Here is a 21,269-nt window from a genome sequence, read left to right as displayed (position 1 = left end):
TTAAAAAAATCTGTTTTTTTTCTGTGCCCAAGCATGACAAATGTATAATGACTTGTGTACCATGGCAAGGAGTTTGTTGTTGAGGTTTTTGTGTTAGTGACGCTATCTGTGACGAGCCTTGCGTAATATTTAGAATAATCATAATATTATTATAAATGCGAAAGTTTGTGAGATTGTATGTGTGTGTATGTTCCGTACACGGGTAGAAATACAACGTGGAATAACACATAGGGTATTTTTAATCCCGAATTTCCAATGAAAACTTTGGAAATAAAACAAAAAATAATAATTTCACTTTTTATTGAGACTCCTCAATTTTTTTTTACATTCAATAATGAATGTTTACATTTTTAAGTAAATTATCAATGGAATAAAAGTGAACACTTTTAATTTCTTGATTGAAAAATTTGTTAATTGTTAAAATAAACTAACTAAGTTCCTAAAATAAGCCTAACCTAAACAGCATCTTTCGCATTTTTTGTAAAAAAAAATACAGTCATAATTAACTTAGCCACAGTTACAGTTATAATTAATCAAAATTCTGGTTGGAAGTCATACAAAATTATCACCTTGTTAAACTTGATTGATTAAAACTTTATAACCTAGGTCATACACACAGATGTACCGCACCGCCCCCACCCGGCAAGATGACGTTCATCGAAAAATCTACTTTAAATCGTCGTCTGTAGATATATTTTACTTTGACAACACGAGAGCTGGCAGTGGGCAGTCCGCTATATTGTTGTCATTGTAAAGTAAGTCTACGAAGTACGGTTTAAAGCTCAATTTCCAATGAACGTCATCTTGCTGGGTAGGAGCGCTGCGGTACAACTGTCGGCCATGACCTTTATTTTGAAATATCTCAGTCTGTTTCAGATGTCTATTAGTGTTTCTTCTTGATTAACTACAGACTTATAAACTTATAAACGTATAACGAAGACTGAAATGACTTATAATCGAAGAAGAAACGGCTGCCATAACATATCATTAATTCTATACATCTTGAATCACATTACTCAGTTAAACTTCAGAGAGAGGCCCCCAAAACATTTTGGACACCTTGGACTCGTCTTCAGTGAAGAAGAAGTCTTTACCAAGCTTCACGAACTCGTTCATGGACAATTTTCCGTCCTGAAAAAAGAAGTTATCATAATTGTAATTATCATAAGTAACACGACAAAAGTTTATTACAAAAATGTAATGTTTTCACATGTTGAATGTGCCAATGAGAGAGAGTGGGGCAATACATTGTGACATTGGAATTGAAGCGACGTGGAGAATTTCAACTCTGTAATACAAGTGGAATTGTTAATTAAAATCCGTATTTTAAACCTCACTATCCTAACTAATATTATAAATGCGAAAGTAAGTTTGTTTGTTACGTCTTCACACTTTACCTGCTCAGCTAATCTTCTTGAAATTTTGCATACACATAGTTTGAAGTATCGATAAAGATATAGGGTAACTTTTATCCCGGAACAATATCATACGCGGGCGAAGCCGCAGGCAAAAGCTAATCGTCGATAATTACTTTCACGTGAGTGACAGATTTTTTTTATATATATATTTTATATTCTTATTTTGTCTTACTAGAAAATGCTGTGAAAATCCTATATAGGATATCAGGATCGAAATTGTAGATAGATGTAATTTTATTTAAGTAAAATATAATGTTCTGAATTCTGTGATTGCACTTCATTAACTAAAACTGACCCGTGTCACTCACGTGAAAGTAATTATAGACGGGAAAGTATACTATAGTTGGAGTCTTATATACCTTTTTCAAGACGAATGCAACTCAGCATATTTCTAGTGACTTTTCGTATATTTTTATTACAATCTTAATAGTTATAATTAAAAAATAGAAGAACAGAGTAAGAAAATTCAATTTGCTTTGATCAGACAGACGTGTCATTAACAATGTTATTAGTTTTAATCAAAAAATACAATAAACCAAAAATAGAATAAAAAAGAATAAACCTCAAAGAATATTCAACACACAGACGGACACATGAAACTGAATACTTACGCCATTTTGGTCTATGACCGCGAAGGCGACTGCCGCGTGCTCGTTGTCCAAACCCAGACATTGGAAGAACAGCTTGAACTCCTTGATCGTGATGAAACCCGACTTGTCCTTGTCTACCGCCTGAAAGAGAAGGACTGTACAATCGGTAAGACACATTACTAGATATACGTCATTCTTGCTTCATCATCAACAGCCATTTAAACGCCTCCAAGGCTGGACACAGGCCTTCCTTATGGATGGATAAGGAGTAAGGGCCATGACCCGCCACGCGGGCCCAATGCCGATTGGCGGGTTATATCGACTGCAATCAAAACCCTGACCGATCGCATAACGTGCCTTCCGAAGCACAGAGCTCAAGATTTTTGGTCACCCATCCAGTGACCGATGATTGTGAAAGTGACTTAACCGCCACTATCACAGGCTGAGCGTGCTAGCCACAGCGCCATTTAGTTCTATCTCTCATCTGAGCATTTTCCAGGTTCCTTCCTCAGCTGTAGAGCATCGAAGCCCAGAGATCAGCGTCGTTATTTTCCCCTCTACTTCGCACGATTTTGGCATCCATATTTATCAGACCATTGTCACGCATATCTACTTGTGTTTACCCTTTGGACGACTTGAAGATCGATAAGGAAGAAGTTCCTATCATACCTTGAACAGATAGGGCAACCAGCGGTGCGCCTTCTTCTTCAGCGTCTTGTCGTTGAGGACGTGATGCATGTCCTCCAGGTACTGCTCCACCGTGACGTAGTTGTAGGGGTCAATGGCCCCCCATTGCTCCTCCCACGTCATCTGAAATATAGATATAATGAGGGTTAGACAGTTCTGCACGGTTTTATAAAATACCTACATATACAGGGTTACTGGTATCAAACGCAAAACCTCCTAAAGACTATAACTTGGGTACATCAAAATATGCAACTTTAATGTTATGACTTTTCGTGATTCGTAGTTTTTTTCATATAAAAATACGATCTAATTCCATCAGTTAAAATCCATCAGTTAATTTTTCAATTTATGGCATTCATACAAATAGACTGACACGATAGCGATTTTTATAATTATGTAATGATTTGCGGGAAAGTAGGTGTACCTTGATGATTTCCGTGAACTCCTTAGCCTGACTCTCGCCCAGATGCCCCAGGGCTTTGAACCTCTCCGAGAAGAGCACGAAGTCGTTGAAAGAGATCAGTCCGTCCTTGTCTACGTCCAGGATGTTGTGCACTGTGCGCATCTTGCGGCGCCAGAAATCAGACTGGAAAGAGAAAATTATTTTAGTTATACATACATGATACACGTGTTTAGTCTTTACGGGGTAGGCAAAGGCAAGTTGCGAAACTCGAAAGCCACTTTTAGCTAGGTATATTTAAGGCCTGTTTATATCACTAGTCACAAAAATTTACAACCTTTTAGTCTGCTGTCTCTGCTAGTCAAATCTTCAGCTTTCCAAAATTGAAAATTTTCGCTTCAGTTTCCAAGACAATTAACTTATATGATGAGCGGAACATGAATTAAAGGTGCTCTCAAAATCAAAATCAAATCATTTATTCAGAAATTAGGCCTTCACAGGCACTTTTTCACGTCATATTCTAAATTAAATGATGTTTACCAAAGCTACAAACTACTAGCATTTCGGAACGACCACTGCTGAGAAGAAATGCCGAAAGAAACTCATTCAAACAGTGTTGGTCCCTATTATGCCAGAAGGGCTTACCATTTTTTTAATATAAATTTATGTATGTATTTATGTCGTATCTCGAAGCAGAATCTAACAAAGTTACTTTTTCTAACGAACTGTGTTTTAAACCTTTTTTATCGAGTGTCTTAATGGCATCATCATAATTCTTTATTCAACTATCAATCACTCATCTTACAACCCAAAAACCAATCAAATACAGAGTACCTCAAGAATGTGGTCGTAACTCACCCTCTCCATCCCCTTGCACTCTGTGTCGGAGTCAGATTCGCTGTCGCTGTCTTGTTTCCTCCTGTCCTGCTCCGGCCGGCCGTGCTGCTTGCTGTACCGCCGCAGCGCGCCGCCGACTCTCTCCACCAACTCATCCCGAGACTCCTGGAGGAAGCACACGCTGCCGTTGCAAACTGGTTTTGTGTGGATTAACTGGAAGAGAACAGTTGAGCAATTGAAATACCAGTATAGATTGAACACTTCAATTATCTTCTTCTTCGTCTTATTCCTCATGACTGAGGGTAGTGGAAGGTAGAAGGAAGATTAACAAGGAACAAGACAGATAATTTAATTGATTTAAGTTTATAAAGTTTTGATTCTAAGCCGCAGCCTTGCATACCGTGATAAAATCCGTGCCACCTCGCATTCACACGATAACGGGGTTATCGACCTGCGTGTGCGCATTCGACTGCAACTGCATAAATATAAGGAATACTTGAATGCAGCGCTTCATAACAACATCTATTATAACGCTTGTCTCATCATTGTTCTGATATCTATGACAAAGACAAATAGTGAAATTGTAAATTGTGCACCACTAGCTTTTGCCTGCGACTTCGCCCGTGTAAATTTCCCACGGAAACAATTATTTTTCCGGGATAAAAATTACCCTATGTCCTTCTCCACACTTCAAACTACATGCACTTACCTAATACAACATTTCAAGAAGATTGGTTCAGTAGATAGAGCGTGTAAAGGTAACTTACTTTCGCATTTTTATTACACGTATAGTTAGGATTAGAATAAGTCGTCACACACTGCCATCCAGAACGATCAGTCTACTTTCCAGTTTCGTCTATTTTTGGTACAATAGCTTGTCATCGTAATGGGTAGCTTGATTATGTATTTTTGGTACAATAGCTTGTCAATGGGTAGCTTGATTTTTCACTCAAAAAATGATGACAGAAGGACATATATATACTTTTAAAATAATATTACCAAGATTATAATTTAGCAAATTTCAGGCTGACGCCTAGATCGGTTATTAAGCGTTTCATTTTTACTGATGTACAGAAGCATACAATTTACTTGTCGCCACTGCGCAGTATAAAACAAAGTCGATTCCCACTGTCTGTCCCTATTGCTTATAACTTTAAAACTAAGCAACAGATTTTGATGCCGGTTCATCTTCCTTCCTTTCCTATATAATTTATTATGGTTTTACCCGCGCGAAGCCTGAAAGGGCTGCTTGTTTAAAATAGATGCAGTGAGTTGTGGTCAGAATGCATTTGGAATGCAGATCAAGTTGGGGCTGACCTTGAATGCAGTTTATTTATAAACTGCAACGGGCTCTCAAGCATGCTACAATTTGGTTGTCGTTTATCCTGAGATCTTGTTCACATAAACAGCTATTAGGTACTATCTGTAATTTTGAATTGATAATAAATCTGTTTCTTTAGAATCCCAAATAAAATGTGGCCGTCCAAATCAAAAGGGACCTTATGGCGGTCAAGTCTGGCACTTGCGCCATTATTGCCGTTGTTTTGTATTCGAACAACGGCAATAATGGCGCAAGTGCCGGGCGCCATAAGGTCCCTTTTGATTTGGACGACCACAAATTATCATCATCACATCCATCTTTACATTAAATCATTACGTAGATAATCCTACATAAACGTTTTTTTCAATTTGTATTGTAGGTACCTTCTTTTCTATCGAGTGTGTTATTGGCTAACACTGCGTGTTTCCTCATTAATTCAGTATTCCCCTTCACTTGTTTCAAGATTGAAACAAGTTAACATTGGAGTAATCGTAGAAATAGGCGTAAATCCCTTACGGAATTACGATAAATACAGAAATCGAAACGAAATAAGAATTATATAAAGTTCTTGGAATAATTAAGTTTTTTTAGAAGCAATAACACGTATTTAGGATTTTGATTTACCAAACTAACACAATATTTATTAATCTTAACACAAAATTTAGGTATTTTGGGACGCACTGAAAATGTCCCCAATTCTATAACAAGACAGGGTCAAAATGATTGCCCACCATCCGGCGATTTGCAGTGATCGCGGTGACCCAAATTTTCTTATCTCCAAGTTAGATTCTAGCCATGCCCTAGAGCTCTGTTCCTAGGGGGTTTTAGGATAACAACAATCTCCCCAAATGATGGCACGTGCTGTCTTGCCCTTCGTGTCCTACCACCTGCACGCTCAAGGTTCTGTATGACGCCACAGACTAATAAGACGAGATACAACATTATCTAATGCTGTACCTATCGCGTCTTATTGGTCTTCACTCATTTAGCCCTAAAATCCAAGGGCAAAGTCGACACGCTAAAAAGGATAATGAGTATCCCCATAGATAGCTCAGGTTTCATATGTCTATAGAATTTTCAGGTGTATATCCTCATAATTACACATTTTAGTAACTCCTGCTGGAGCGCTGGCCTTGGTGGATAAAGATTATAAGCCATGACTGATCGACTGATGATTAGTGCTTTCCGAAGCTCGGATGAGCTTGATATTACTCTTTAGGTCCCATCCAATGGCAGACTATTGTGATAGTAGCTTAACTGCCACCATAGCAAGTTAAGCGATCTAGTATCTAGTTTTGTTATCTCATCCTCCACTTTGATATAAGTAAGTATTAATTTTGGATGAGAAGTTTGAAAAATAAGGTTACGTGCATATAACATTGATGCCTGATGAAAATTCAAATGTAGCTTTGAGTTTAGGGTCATGGCAGAAAGCCCTGCGGTCGTTGACCTCACGATAATATCAAAGTGTTAGTTCGTTCGTTAGCAACATTAGATAGCAAGACTTATAAATATGAATCTTATCAGTTACATTACAATAATATACAATTGAGGTCATTATGTGCATAACATTGTATTCTACTCCGTAAGAATCGGCTATGACAACAAAATAATTTATTATCTAGTAAAATTATAAATTGGATGATAATTAATGATGGTCGACAAAAAATACTCTTATCCATAACCCTCAAAAGAAAATCCGATAACACTAAAATAATAATACCCACTATGCACATTTTTTATTTATCATGACAATTTTGTCACTTTTAATGTTTAACAGGTACCCAACATTTAAAACGAACAATAAAACATGCTAGCCTAACAAAACTCGAAATTGTTTGTTTATCCATTCATAATGCACAACACGAGCTTGCTACAGCTTTATTACATCGACCAATTCAATAACTTAAATAAATTCGGTCCCCATTGTTGCTAGACCTTGACCATAGACAAGCCGTTACCACAGCCTTTATGCTACGTGACTACAACCACGGGCACCAAAACAACAGACAAAATAGTGTTGACGGAAGCATATATTGTTATCATTGTATAAGTACTTTAGATGGCCATGATTGCTAATATTTTTACAATCTGTCTGATATAGGTTCTTAACTACTTAGTCCCATCTGATTTTGGAATAGAAGCCTATTAAGTTATATCTTTAGGTGTAATGCCAGAATATTCGGAAGTTGTTTATCATTGTCTAGATCAGGGTGTCCACTATGGGTCGCGGTCACGAGCTTTTATCTTAGAATTTTAAAATATGGTATCTATTGCATACCTGGGAAGGGCATGAAAGGGCAAACTGAATTTATTAAATTTCCGTTTCATTTCATATTTTTAAATAGTCTCTGAACTCGTCACAGGACAATACCTATCTGAGAATTACGAATTATGCCGCCTGTTCTCTAAGAGAGGCTAGAGGTGGGTCCCAAGTTTCGAAATTTATATTGGTTGATTCGTATGTAGCACTATATCGTAATCCTTATTTATGCGACAATACGACCTCCGTGGTATAGGCTTCGGTACTGTGGAAGTCCAGGGTTCGATTCCCAGCGCGAACAAATATTTATTCAAACTTGTTTTCACGCAGTTCTACATATGCTGCGATTGCTTTACCTGGATAGAACATGCATCTGTATGCGCTGTATTTTATGCATCAGTGTGATGTTTACATAGTTATGTTATATAATGCAGCAGAGAGGGTTTCTGGGGTCGACAACCTTGCCAAGGTCCGTGGTTTACAGCACTTGTCAAACCAGATGCCCAGAACAGTTTGGTATTAGGTACCTACCTATGTCAATTGTTGTTTGTGTCTCATTTAAGCACTGTTATCATATATTTACTAACGATAAGAATATGTTACTCAATGTCGAGTTAACAATTTTGAATAGAGATATCAACACGTGTAGGAATGACCTGGATTATCTTAAATATCATTTTTTCGACATAACAACTTAAAACTTTAAAAACACGTTCTAGAATTAGGATAAAGCGAAAGTTTATCGCTACCGTCGACATATCTTGAATCAAGCAATTTGGCTTTATAAAACCATTTCGCAAACAATGAAAAAGAAATAAATAACTATACTGTTTTTCATTAAAAAGTGTATTTTATTATTTAAATTAGTAATGGCATTGAGTTATCAGGTTAAAGAGTTTTAGCGGCATGGCGTAATAAACAAACAAAACAGTGTGCGTTTGCTTGTGTAATCGTCTATCCATACGTTCAAGGCAGTTCATTTGTTCATTGTTTTTACGGACAACTTTGTTTTGTCAAAATTACGAATCACTTTGTTTTGTTCGAAAAAAAGTAAACATTATTTTGGTTAAGTTTTCAATAGTAGTTAGATTTATGAAAAATACCCTAAAAATACCCTTTGTGTCATTCCTGGTTATATTCTACCCCTGTACCAAGATAAGATTTATGAAATGTGGTCTGGCCTATGGTCTGGCTTGATGTCGTGTGTCGTCAAGATATGCGTGTCAATGGTTTGAGATTCAAGGATGCCGATAATGATATTGTAGACGTTATCATACTATGGACCTTATGCCTTATACGTAAATAGTACGAATTTTACTTTAAAAGGGATGAATAACGAAATAATACAAGAATCATTTTATAAAATTATGCAGTTTGCCATGCCATAATTAAAATTAACATACAATCGGACTGTGCTAGCGACTGGATGACATTTGCTATCGAAAGTTAACACAATTTCACCCTTATTCACTGGATATAAGTATTATATCACTTCTCTGTCCAAAGATGAAAGGTTATCTGGAATATAAAAATATTCATATATAAGGCTGGAAACGAAAGGATACTTCAACCATTTTATAAAGCCCGTTCAGACTTCCCTCGGGTAAAACCATAATTAAAAAGTAGTCTAGATATGTCAGTCCTGAAGGTTTCGCCTATCTCTGTGCTAAATTTAATCAATATCGGCCAAGTAGTTTTTGAGTTTGTTCATTAAAAACAAAAATACAAATCTTTTTTCTTTATATGAATTATTAGTATGGGTGAGCTCACCTGGGAAGAATTATAGGTTACAAAGTTAAAATTAATTTAAATTTAAAGAGATTAGAGAGGTTTATAAAGCTTCGGGAATAAATTGTCTAAATAACAGTGAAAACTGCATCAAAATCCGCTGCGTGGTAAAAACAAATCTTTGACACAGACAGACGCGGATCGGGCGACTGTTTTATACTAGTACTAGTAGGTAAGGTTTTATTTATTTTGATTTATCCTAGGTACTAATAGTATAAATGCGAAAGTTTGAGAGGATGTACTTATGTCTATGTATATTTGTTACTCTTTTGCGCAAAATTTACTGGTCGGATTGTTATGAAATTTGGTACGATCGTGGTCATTACGTGGAATTAAACACACAAATTTTCGTCACTAGGTATTAATGGAGTGGTTTGTGGAGTTGATAACGAAAAAGAGTGCAGGTTTCCTCATGATGTTTTCCTTCACCGAAAGAAAGTGGTGGTTTATGAAAAATTACTAGGTATACATGTGATTGGTATATACAAACTCATGTGGCGAGTAGGATTCGAACTTAGAACCTTTCGGTTCCATTGGACTGGACTATTTCAGATCAGGTAGCAAAGCAACATTACCTATACTAACAGCTGCTTAAAAAAAACATTCTACAAAAAAGTTATACGCATCGTCAGCATTTAGCGCCCGCATCGGTGCGTTAAGATGCGATTTTTTTCAATTTAATTTTAATACTTTTTAATAACATTGGAAAAGTTATCATATATAGAAAGTCGACTATAATAAAAATGGTTGTAATAGCTACCTTATATTGATTATTGACACTGGTAGACACTAAAGCTGCACTCCTTTCCATATTCATCGCCACAGACCGGATACCCAGTCTCATCAGTGAGATCGCCATTTTGTTGTCACCAAATAACAAAATCCAACAAAACTTTCGTTGTATTTTAATCACTTTGAACACACACCTAAATTCTTCAACGATTGCCGCAAGACTGTTTGAATTTCGAACGCGCGATCGGTTTTATTCCAACTTCCAATGCGCCCTAGGAAGGGAGCGGTGCTGCGACCGGTATTTTTGTTGTTGATTTTTTTTACACAGGACTTTCGACTTTATTAATATGGTTGGCATCTGTGGCTAGCATTGAGGTTGGAAAGGATGCATTTAAGGCATTATTCGATAGCTCAATGTTTTTGATGGCACTATGCATGCGGGTGTACACGTACGCACAAATAGACAGACGTTAGTTGAGATATTATTAGATTAATTGCAATTTGGGTTAAATTGACATTGGTGTGATTATGTCAATGGAATTAAGTTTTCCTTATTTGATTATAAAGTAATTAGAGTAGGTAAGTAACGTGTTAACTGGCACGTATTTTGCTGTTATACTTAATTGATTTTTAAGCCATTAGTCTAGTACGATATTTTTAATGCAATTAAACAACCTTTTAGAAAATTAATTTTAATTAAAAACCTTTATAGTTTTTGATCTCGAACGAAATTTAATTGATAAAAGAAATTGGATGTTGCTATTGTGATACCAATGAATGCGTTTGTTACCATTACACACTACTAACATTTAAACGTCAGAAGTACACGTTTTAGATCCCTGATGCGTTGACATAGAAATTTGATTCTTTAAATAAGTACCTAGTAAGTACTTATCCAAAAAAAGACGTGATACGTACCTAAAATACATATACGTACAGGTATACCTACCTACACAATACATATTTCAATTTTCACAGATCAACGCAATGTACCTACCTATTATATTCATGCCCTTCCTACTCACAAAACCTACTTTTAAAGAATTTCGTAGGCGCCGAGAATATTGCTCCAAGCGCAAACTTACGTAATAGTGTTAATGAACTACAGGGCTTCGCGAAGTGCATTTCTAGTTGTGCTTTTGACTTTTTGACTTCATACTAGGTGTCAATTCTCTCTCTCATCTGAGCGTTTTCCCGGTTGGATATTTTCTCTGCCGTAGAGCGTCGGAGCCCAGGGTCCGCTTACGTATTTTTTCGTCTCCACAGCGCACGGTCGTCGGCATCCCTAGTTGTCGGACGATAATGACAAAGTTTGCAGAAAGTGAGTTGCAGTAATCGTATCGCCATCAAGGTTTGAAACTGGTATTATTTATGTGGTTCAAAAACGGTTTAACCAAGTGGATTGTATTGCTCCGCTCCGAGCGGTTAACACCTATGAGATTAACCTGGTTCATTCCAATCCAATACGCGCATGACAAGGACTTCGCTGTTTTATTTGTTTCCTATTATTTTGTTAGGAAAAATACATTTATTGACAAATAAATAAACAATCACGTGTAAAAAAGGTAAGGTTCCACTGGTTCTCTTTATTTTCCTGTTTGGTCCCAGTTTTGTCGATTCGATATTTTATTTATCTTTGATATGATTTATTTGTATTTTCTACATAACTTTAAGGTCTATTTAGGTGGTCCGTATATCTATGTATTATTTTAGTTCGTAAATTAAATACTTTTAATTTCATAAAAAAATAGAGTGATTCTGAAAAAAATCCTTAAAAATACTTTAATACTAGTATTATATTCGAAATGCTGTCTTTGTGTCTGTTACGCGTTCCCAAAAGGCTAGAGCTGCAGGAAATAGTAGTTAGTAGTAGTAGTATTTTCTACCATTGGCTTATTTCTATAGTTAAGTTCAAAGCGTTCAATAAATATTACGTAACGAATTTGATCTAAAAAATACAATTATCAATGTACATATAAATTTATTTCCTTTATTATATCATATGACTTATATAACAGAATCAATCCTTACTTAATAATTGCTTAATTTAAAAAAATAATAGTTTGTTAAATCATACTGTCTGATATTGAATCAGGTGGAATCTAATCTTTATTGCAAATAATATTGGAAAAATCACACTTTTTTCAAATCACTTAATTTTTCCATAATTAAATAGATATAAAGCGAGACAAATAAATATAGCTTTTCTTTAGTAGCCTATAAATTAGAGACATTCATGAAAATAGAATTAAAAAGGTCTTTCAATTTGATTTTTGTACATCATACCATATCGGTAAAATATACCATGTAACACTTAATGCTGGCCAATCAGCAAACTTAAGCAGATTCTGCATACATTGCTGGTTTTCTTTACGGTAAATAAAAAAAACTATGCAATGATTGTACATTCGCGTCTGCATCCATTTTAGTTTGATAGTAAATAGCCGGCGTAACATGTGAAAACAATATTTTGTGATTACATTACTGGGCTTTTTTGAACTCGATCCTTTCCACTTTGACCTCGTCTCCTAAGAGTTTGTACACATATGTGACCACTGTCGAGCTCTGTATGTCCATGAGAACGAAAGATGGGGTTGCATTCCTGAAATAATTAACAAAGTCATTTAGTTTAAGAAATGCAGGAAAATAGGGATATGCGGGATAGTAATAGGGTTCAGAAAATTGTAAAAAAATATTGTAATAATTCACAGATGATAGATTCGTGTAACAATGCTGCTGGATCATTATATAAATATTTAAAGTTGGTTGGAATGTCCACTAAACAAAATTTGTATAAGTAGTACTGTACTGTAACTTGATTATTGATTGTTACATTAATGTTTATCTTAATTATAGTAACAATTCACCTGAAGAGCGGGCTATAAGCTCCAGTTGCCGATCCTGGGTTGATATAAAATTTATTCTCATGCTCGTAGGCCTCAAATCTGTGTGTATGTCCGGAAATCAATATATCCACATCTAGCTGTCGCTGAACAAGGGCTAGGGACTCTTCGTCACCCCACGGGACCACTTGGTGGCCGTGAATGAGCCCGATGCGGAATTGGCCCACTGTTATAACTTTCTGCTCTGGATATGTCGAATTCTGAAATATAAATTGATTTATAAACAAACAAATAATGATTATAAAAAATTTAGATTTTGTTTTAGGTGAATAAATCGTACTTAATTGTTAAATCTTTATTACCCACAATAAACAAAAACAGTAAAAACAAATACAATAATATATAATATATAGACGAATGGTCAGCATATTATTAACAGCCAACCTGAACCAGACCGACCGGTAAATTAAGTCTAGTCCATAGTTTATGTAATTTCCCTGAAAGGTGAGTCCTTACCTCATCAAAATCTCCTCTTACAACATGGACGTCACTGGCCAGAGTTTTCAAATAATCGTAAGACTCTTTGGTGCAGAGGTTGCCAGTACATAATATATGCTGGATCCTTCCTGGGAGCAGAAGCTTCTTGAATTTCGGCGGCAGGCTGCTGCAGCGGTGGGGAATGTGCAAATCTCCAAGGACTAACACCAACTGAAAACAAGAAACATTATACACAATGTTTTGATTCTTGAAAGCTATGTTCTTAAGATGGTTATGGATGTATATAAACTTTGATGAGAAATATAGAATAGGCCCTTGAAAAGTTTAAAATGGATGTGCAAATTAAATAAGAGGGCGGAAACAGGAGAACTGCATACACTCACCATCGTTTTATTGCCAATGAAGTTTTAAATGTGGGAAATTAGTGATCACTCGCATATGACAGTTTCTTTTAATTGCGTTTTTATGCATAAAAACTAGATAAGATTTTAAAATTTTCAAGGAATATTGAAAGTTACAAAAAACCTCCCATTTATTTTTACAAAAAACATTAGACTTGTTTGATTGACAATTCTGTGACAGTCAGCAGTTCATTTGTGTTCCAGTTCTTGAAGCAATTAATTCATCTCGTTTTTTTCTAATTTCATTCTGTTATATTATATGTAGCATATGTTTATTCAAAAACCTTGATAATTTAAATTTATTTTGAATGTTTAATTATTTGCAACTAATTTTGATATGTATAGTATGTAAAAAATTAACTTTTGGAAATTTTCTTTCATAAAATGAAACGTATTAACAGTTAAATAAAAAAAAAGTAAACAAATCTATGGTTTCATTATTGCCAGTAATATAATATTTCCCATGATATCGACAAAGGTGAGAAATGGCTTGGAGTTTGGGGACAATCGTATTTTATACTGATTCAAATTTTTGTTAAATCATGAGACCACAAATTATCTCTGATGAAATAGTTTGTTTTGTCTTATTTTAATAAGGTAGGTATGTTGCGTGATAGAATCAAATTAGAATCTTCAGTAAAAGTTTGTCATTATATTTAAACCATCCGTACTGTCTGGAATGAAAATTGATTCCAAGAAAAATAAATATTTGTAGGCACTTGTAATGTACCTAAAAATATGTATGTACACATTTCAATCAACACGAACAAGACAAGCACCATAATAAAATATTCATAGATTCCGTCCGATGCTGCTGTAACATTTTTCTTCATCTTTATTCATTAAAATAGCTATTTTTGGGTAGGTAGATAGACAAAAATTAGCGTGCGTGCACGTGCTCAAAACTGTAAATTGCAAAGTTTGATATAACAACACTGTTTTCTTCTGTTGTCTTTGGTGCAGGTGCGGATGGAGAAAAGAAAAATTTCATGGTGTTGTGGGTGACACATATACGTAGAATAAATTTAGTGTAAGATTATCAGATTGGCACCAACAGGCAGGGAAATGGAATCAATGGAATATGAGCTCGCCAGAAACCTCACTCTGTTGTTTTTCGTGGAACGCCTGCTCGACAAAGGCGAGCCGCGTACGTTGCACGATCTTTCCTGCCAGTTTGGTGCCAAGGGTTTCACGAAGGAGATGCGACAGATCGCTGGCGGGTCGCAGTCGGGGCTGAAGAAGTTCCTGGCGCAGTACCCGGCGTTGTTCAACATAGACGGGGACTATGTCGATATCAACACGTTCCAGAAGCATCCCAGTGGCGTTGGCGCGTCATCCAACAACGACTACATCGAAGAGGCGAAGGAGTACTTCGCGAGCAAAATGATCCAGTACGGCGAAGGTACAGAAGTCCCAATCAAAAGTCTTCTCGGTCACCGTAGCCAGGCTTCGCCGCAAGTGCGCCACATCTCTGGCCAGCGCATCAAGGAGTTCAAGGATTTCCTCATGAAGCACCCGGACACCTTCCAAATCATCGAAGACAACGTTGTTCTAGTCAGTGAAAATCATAGGAGAGGTAACACACACAGCAACTCTGAACAATTTCACAATCTACCCGTAGCTAATATTAATACAGATACCGCCCAGCAGTTGCTCGATTATGTCGCCCAATGCATAGAGGCGAAAGGCCCTGTGATGGTCGACCAACTCTTCCATCTCATTGTATCTCGCTTCCCCCAAGAGTACTGGTATCAGATGTTCAAATCTCCTGCTGATTTGAGTGCCTTTCTTAAGTTATTCTCGGACAGCTTCCATGTACAGTCAAACCTGGTGACTCTTATTAGTAAACCAAAAATTCCTGTAATGTATCTAAATGCAAAATCTAAAGCGAAGACTGAAGCACCAAAGCCTATAGTGGAAGAAAAGTCGTTATCGCCAGCTCCACCCACAGTAGTGAGCCCTACCCCTTCCGATGGTAATAGAAGTCCCGCTAACAGAATACTCAGCCCTGTAGAATCTCCCCGTGGTCCTCAAGCCAATATAGCAAATCAAACGTTGAAACAAAGGATTAATTCTATTGTCATAAAAAACTTAGCCGAAAATATGGTTAGGGACAGGGTCAACAATCATTTAAATGCTCGTAGTTCTGAGGAAACAAATGGCACACCCAGCATCAGGAACAACATCATGGGAGATGCATGGCGGCAAAAAGTTCTTCAGTGCACTACAGTTATTGCAAGTGTCAGAGAGTGTGCAACACTTATGGATAGTATCATGCTGCCAAAACGCAATACAAAGAACATTGTTTCTTTTGATTGTGAAGGAATTAATCTCGGCTTGAAAGGAATATTAACTTTGTGTCAAATCGCCACTATGAGTGGCGAAGTCTACATATTGGACATTATGGCATGCCCAGGTATGGTAATGGAGGGTAAGATAAAAGATTTGCTGGAGAGTGAAAATGTTATTAAAATCATACATGATTGTAGAAATGACTCAGTCAATTTGCATAATCAATTTGAAATCACTCTAAAAAATGTTTTTGATACTCAGGCCGCCCATGCTGTGCTACAATTGCAGCAACAAGGTGTCCCAGTTTACAAAGTTAAAAATTTGAGCCTTAATGCTTTGTGTGAGTTGTACAATGCTCCGATGAATCCCATGAAGGAACAGCTGAAGAATGTCTATCGCAGAGACCAGCGATACTGGGCTAGGAGGCCATTAACAAAAGACATGATAATTTATTCTGCTTCTGATGTGCTCTCATTAGTCAATCCAGCAATATATGCTTACATGTCCAGCAATATAAAGCCAGAGAACCAGCAACTGTTTGAAGAACTGAGCAATGAACAGGTGTTTATGCACATCCAGCCCACAGAAGTGAAACTCAGAAAGAGACAAAGAAAAATCAATACAGAGGTTGGAGAACTGAAACAGAAATTGGCTGAGACAACAAAGAATATTGTGTTGAGCAACAGGGAGATCAGATTGCTCAGATATTTGGAACTCACAGAGGAAGAAAAAGAAAAACTAAAGGGATGTCACAAAATATCTAAAAAGTTGGAAAAATTGGAGGCCATTGGACAGGATAAAGATTCAGATTCTGACGATGATGAAAGGGAAAATGAAATGGCCAGCTTAGAATCGAATCCTTCTGACCCTATATCCTCTCCACACTCAACACAGCCACCAAGTCTGACAGAATCCATGCAGATGATGGACGAAATATTGTCAGACACAAATATGGACAAGGTTGAAAAGATCAACCGTTTGGAGGCCATTTTGTCGGCGGTAGCGCCGCTCAGTGGGGAGCTCGAGGACAGGTTCTCGCAAACTATGGAACAGACACTGCCATTGCTCAAAAATAAAGATTGGTCCAACCTGAGCCAAATATTGAACATAGGTGAGCCAGACAAAAAGAATTGCGGCTGCCGTTGCCATAGCGCCAACTATGACACCAAATGCAATGATCTCAATGAAGTGAAAAAATCCGAAGTAGGATCACAGACCCTTAGCACGGGAGATATTGTGATTACAAGGATTCATTTCCGTGAAGAAGATAAAGCCAATGAGAGGATTATGGACGCGAGTCCCGCAAATAAACGAACCGGGATTAACATGTCTTGATGCTCAGGCGACGCTTCCATTTTTCCGAGTGCCAGAGTAAATTTTCGGAACTGTTCTTTATGTGATCATATTTCATAGTTTAAGTTCAATCACTGGTCTAGTTCTGGAGTGCGGTTGCGGCGCGACTCCGCGAGATGAATTATTAATTAAGTGTATGGAGAGGTCTTGCATTACCGACTGTATTTAACGCCTACGCTATTTGCTCATTTGAGCGAGAATGCGCGTGTACATTCGAATAAATGCAACTGTAATTTCGCATAATACAGCTACTTCGTTCCTGCTCGGGATCGAACAGTATTTGCTGATGAATTTTTGTATTAATGGGTCGTTCTCAGTGCTTTTCGTCCTCTGCGGCCTCGCTTTTATTGCGATCCGTCAATTTTCTTGAGGAAGGAATTATATCTAAAATCAATCGTTCATAAAATTGGCAATACTAATTCTGGTCTTAGTTAAAATTTGAAAAAATGTAATGACAGCGCGGCCGCAGCTGTCGAAACGCTCTGAGAATCACCATAAATTATTTATGTTGGCTATTGCCCGTTAAGTAAATCAAACTTTGTGATACATTTCAAGGCCTCGTTTTTCGGTATATTTTGAATTGTAAATAAGATAAAATCTGATTAGCATGCATAATCTTTTCATCCCAAATCACGATAGGACTGCTTTTCTGATAGGAGTATAGTGTTGTACATACCTGCATATTTATTTGTCACAATATAGGTATGTTCGTAGCGAGATCGTTATTATATCAAAAATGGCAATAATAGCTATATACAATAAAGTCTTTTTTTTACTCTAAGATATTTATAAAGTTAGGTGTACACTAGTATTTAAACATGTTTTAAAAATATTAAAATGGTATAGGGTTAGTGTTATTGAATGAAGTTTTATATCGTAGGATGAAAGTGGTGCTTCTAGAAGGTTGGTTTCGATCATTTTTTTTCGTTCGCGTATAGGCAATGCAGAGTTTATTATTACAATGTAGAGTGACTGAAGGTCTAGTATTTCTGTTCTAAAATGTGCCTTCGAGTCATATCTGACGAATGCCTTATCAAAATGTGAATTTGTAGTACTTTTTATACGTATTTGTAGTGTGAATTCATTGTCAGAGTTTAGATGGGTTCTTTGTTAACTGGAGCAACATATTTTAAAGGCCCCTAGTTTGAAATCCTCGAATTTTTTTGACAATTGTTGTGTAACGTTGCATTTTATCAATTTGTGTAAGTAGATAAATCATGTTTTTATATAAATAATTGCAATCGTATACACGCAAAGTTGTATACTGTAACATATTATCAATTAATAAAAAAAATCCTTTACAAACAAACACATATCAGGTTACACATGCACTCTACGACTTTTATCAACTGTTTCGTTTATAAGGGGCATCAATATAAAATGTTGTATAACTACATAAACTTCCCACATTGAAAACGCGAGTGTTAACCTCATTCAGGTTCCCCATATAGGTTCTAAGGTCATACATATTGTACGTAGTTTTTGTACATTTTTAGACTTTGTAGTTACATCTATTTTCGATTATGTACTGTCTTCTGTATTTGCCACTGTGGTTACCTAAAATAAAATTCACTGCCCGCGTTTCCAATGTGAATGGAGCTTAGTTATGTCATGATTTGTTGATAGCCTAGTGATATTTGTACCTTCTAAGCCTGTTGAATTCATTCGAATAGTTTATTTTTACGTTATTTAATACAGTCTATATGTGTTAAAAACTATGCTATATTTACACGCTTTTTTGCTTGTTTCGTAGTAAATTGCCTTTTATTTTATGTAATTGTATTAAACAACAGTATTGTATCGAAATTAGTACATTAGCGACGGTATGTATACGTTTATAAAATGTATTCTTACCAATATTAGTCTACACCACACATTTTTTTCTTAGTATCCTTTTTTATTTCGCTAAATTAGATTAAGGTGATCAATTTTAAGAAAACAAAAAGAAAACTGGTCTTTGTGCATTTGTTATCAAAATTATTGTAATTTATTTCGATACATATTTTTTACTATTTTATTGTGTAAACGTTTTGTGCCTTATCCACCAAGCACAATTTAAAATTAGATATATACTGTTTACAATTTTGTATTGTATTCGTTAACCTTTTTTCAGTGCCACTATAGTAATATTTTACTATTTAAAGGGAAGCATTTCCGTTAGTCAGTTAAGGTCTAACCAAGTATGTTATCTTCTAATATTTTGAGAGTTTTTAACTAATCACCAGACTCTTAACTGCATTGTAAAGAGTTTAATGGTGTAACGTGGCAAATATTAGATTACTAATTTGCGCATCGTTTATGTTTATAATAAATAAAAAGTTGTAATAAAACATGACATTTCATTTCTTTCATTAAGAATAAATTATCCTACTAACGCCACTTTATAACGCGAAAGTAAAATTGTGATATCAAAACGATGTCTTACAAAATGGTGTGTTACTCCAGCTAGAAAGTGTCTCCTTCGTGTCTCCTCCGATTACGATGCAATACTACTCTGGTAAAAATAACCAGAACTAGCATACTTTTTATACCGAAACTAGCTTTTGTCTAGCATCTGTTACAATGTTCCGTAAACGCATCAATGAGTTTATTGCGGCAAATTGAGGGCAATACATTGAATTATTTCTAGTTTAATATTTATACTTTATATATATTCCATAGCTTCCATGTAATTTGTCTTTATTCCTTTTTTTACATTTTTTCCTAAGTTAGTATATGTTTAATTCCTCAAATATTATCCTATTTATGTACCTCCCATCATATGAACATTTTACTACACTTGTACGTTAGTCTCCTATCTAATCCTAATGTTTGCTGTTGTTTGTTTCTGTTTCCGTACATATTAACTTGTTTATTTTGCCACCTTACCTACTTTTGTACTTGGTTCCAGCTGAAAATCAGCGCCTTGGCTCGATACCATGGCACCATGCTGAGCTGGTCGCCATTTCGGCTTACATATTGTATTCGATCTATATTCGTTACTCTTTTGTACTTTACCTTTAAGTGTTAATGTTTGGATTTTATGTTTTTGCCGAATAAATGATTTCTTTCTTTTGCCCGCGAAACATCGGCCTAATAAAGATTAAACGCGATTTTTTTTCTCATGATAACAAGTTATGTTACTAAAGGTCGATTCTCTGTGCCAAATTTCATCAAAATCGGTGTAGTCGTTTAAGTTTATTCGTTACAAGCAAAAATACAGTATATTGCACGGATACTTTGAATCTACGAGTACAACAGGTTAGGTATCAAACTTTCACGGGGGTCTCATAATCAAGGTGTTGACTTTCCACGCTGTGTCGTTATGCCATTGCTATTGAAAACTTATTCTTTTTTTTAACAATAAGGTAATTAGTTGGGTAATTAGCATACTACAAGTCTCACACAATTAACAGACCTGTTTTTTTAATGTAATAAATGAGCGCGGTAAAGACAGAAAAAATATAATTATCCGCTCATTTTTCTGTGTTTTTAACTGACGACGAATCTGAATATTATTCTTTACATTGATTAAGCAAATTTCGTTTCATATTCGCCCATACAAAGCCCAAAATACATAGTCGTCTCCATACAAAGCCGAAAAATAAATCTACAAGATGGGCTGTGATATCACGACTCTCTGATGACAACCATCTTTAGGAATGTTGTTACCTATCCTCTGTCCAGCCCGGCTTTTCATTTCATTGCGCCTCTATCGAGTGCCTCCCTATAGATTTCTGGCAACCCGTGGTCCGTGGTGGCATTGCTTCATTTCGAACCAGATTTTTTTAAAATCTTGTTCTATTTAACGTAGGTATGTGGGATATAGGTACTATATGAAATATGATATACTTAAGAATGTATTTC

General features: G+C 36.0%; 3 protein-coding genes and 1 long non-coding RNA gene across 4 annotated transcripts; 2 read left to right on the top strand and 2 right to left on the bottom strand.

The window, feature by feature from the left end:
• Positions 1 to 283: 283 nt before the first annotated feature.
• On the bottom strand, positions 284 to 10,393 carry CBP (sarcoplasmic calcium-binding protein). Its single transcript, XM_053761445.1, has 6 exons — positions 10,065 to 10,393; positions 3,954 to 4,145; positions 3,120 to 3,281; positions 2,678 to 2,818; positions 2,030 to 2,149; positions 284 to 1,131 (listed from the first exon to the last, which is right to left on the bottom strand). The coding sequence occupies exons 1-6, from the start codon at positions 10,161 to 10,163 to the stop codon at positions 1,021 to 1,023; spliced, it is 825 nt and encodes a 274-aa protein (XP_053617420.1). The 5' UTR covers positions 10,164 to 10,393; the 3' UTR covers positions 284 to 1,020.
• Positions 10,394 to 10,474: 81 nt separating this feature from the next.
• LOC128679309 (uncharacterized) lies at positions 10,475 to 12,588 on the top strand. The gene is made up of 2 exons (XR_008405744.1): positions 10,475 to 10,615; positions 11,303 to 12,588. It is a non-coding gene; the product is annotated as an uncharacterized LOC128679309 (long non-coding RNA).
• Vps29 (Vacuolar protein sorting 29) lies at positions 11,998 to 13,957 on the bottom strand. The gene is made up of 4 exons (XM_053761446.1): positions 13,761 to 13,957; positions 13,396 to 13,587; positions 12,904 to 13,139; positions 11,998 to 12,638 (listed from the first exon to the last, which is right to left on the bottom strand). Exons 1-4 carry the CDS (start codon positions 13,761 to 13,763, stop codon positions 12,518 to 12,520), a joined length of 552 nt encoding a protein of 183 aa, XP_053617421.1. The 5' UTR covers positions 13,764 to 13,957; the 3' UTR covers positions 11,998 to 12,517.
• A 764-nt stretch (positions 13,958 to 14,721) lies between these two features.
• On the top strand, positions 14,722 to 19,753 carry egl (egalitarian). Its single transcript, XM_053761183.2, has one exon. The coding sequence runs from the start codon at positions 14,844 to 14,846 to the stop codon at positions 17,403 to 17,405; it is 2,562 nt and encodes an 853-aa protein (XP_053617158.1). The 5' UTR covers positions 14,722 to 14,843; the 3' UTR covers positions 17,406 to 19,753.
• The last annotated feature ends 1,516 nt before the right edge of the window (positions 19,754 to 21,269 follow it).

This window comes from Plodia interpunctella, chromosome 21 (assembly GCF_027563975.2).
Source record: "Plodia interpunctella isolate USDA-ARS_2022_Savannah chromosome 21, ilPloInte3.2, whole genome shotgun sequence".
In the NCBI taxonomy this organism is placed as follows: Eukaryota; Metazoa; Arthropoda; class Insecta; order Lepidoptera; family Pyralidae; genus Plodia; species Plodia interpunctella.
Note: the sequence above shows the minus strand (reverse complement) of the source record. Positions and strands in the feature narration are given on the sequence as shown.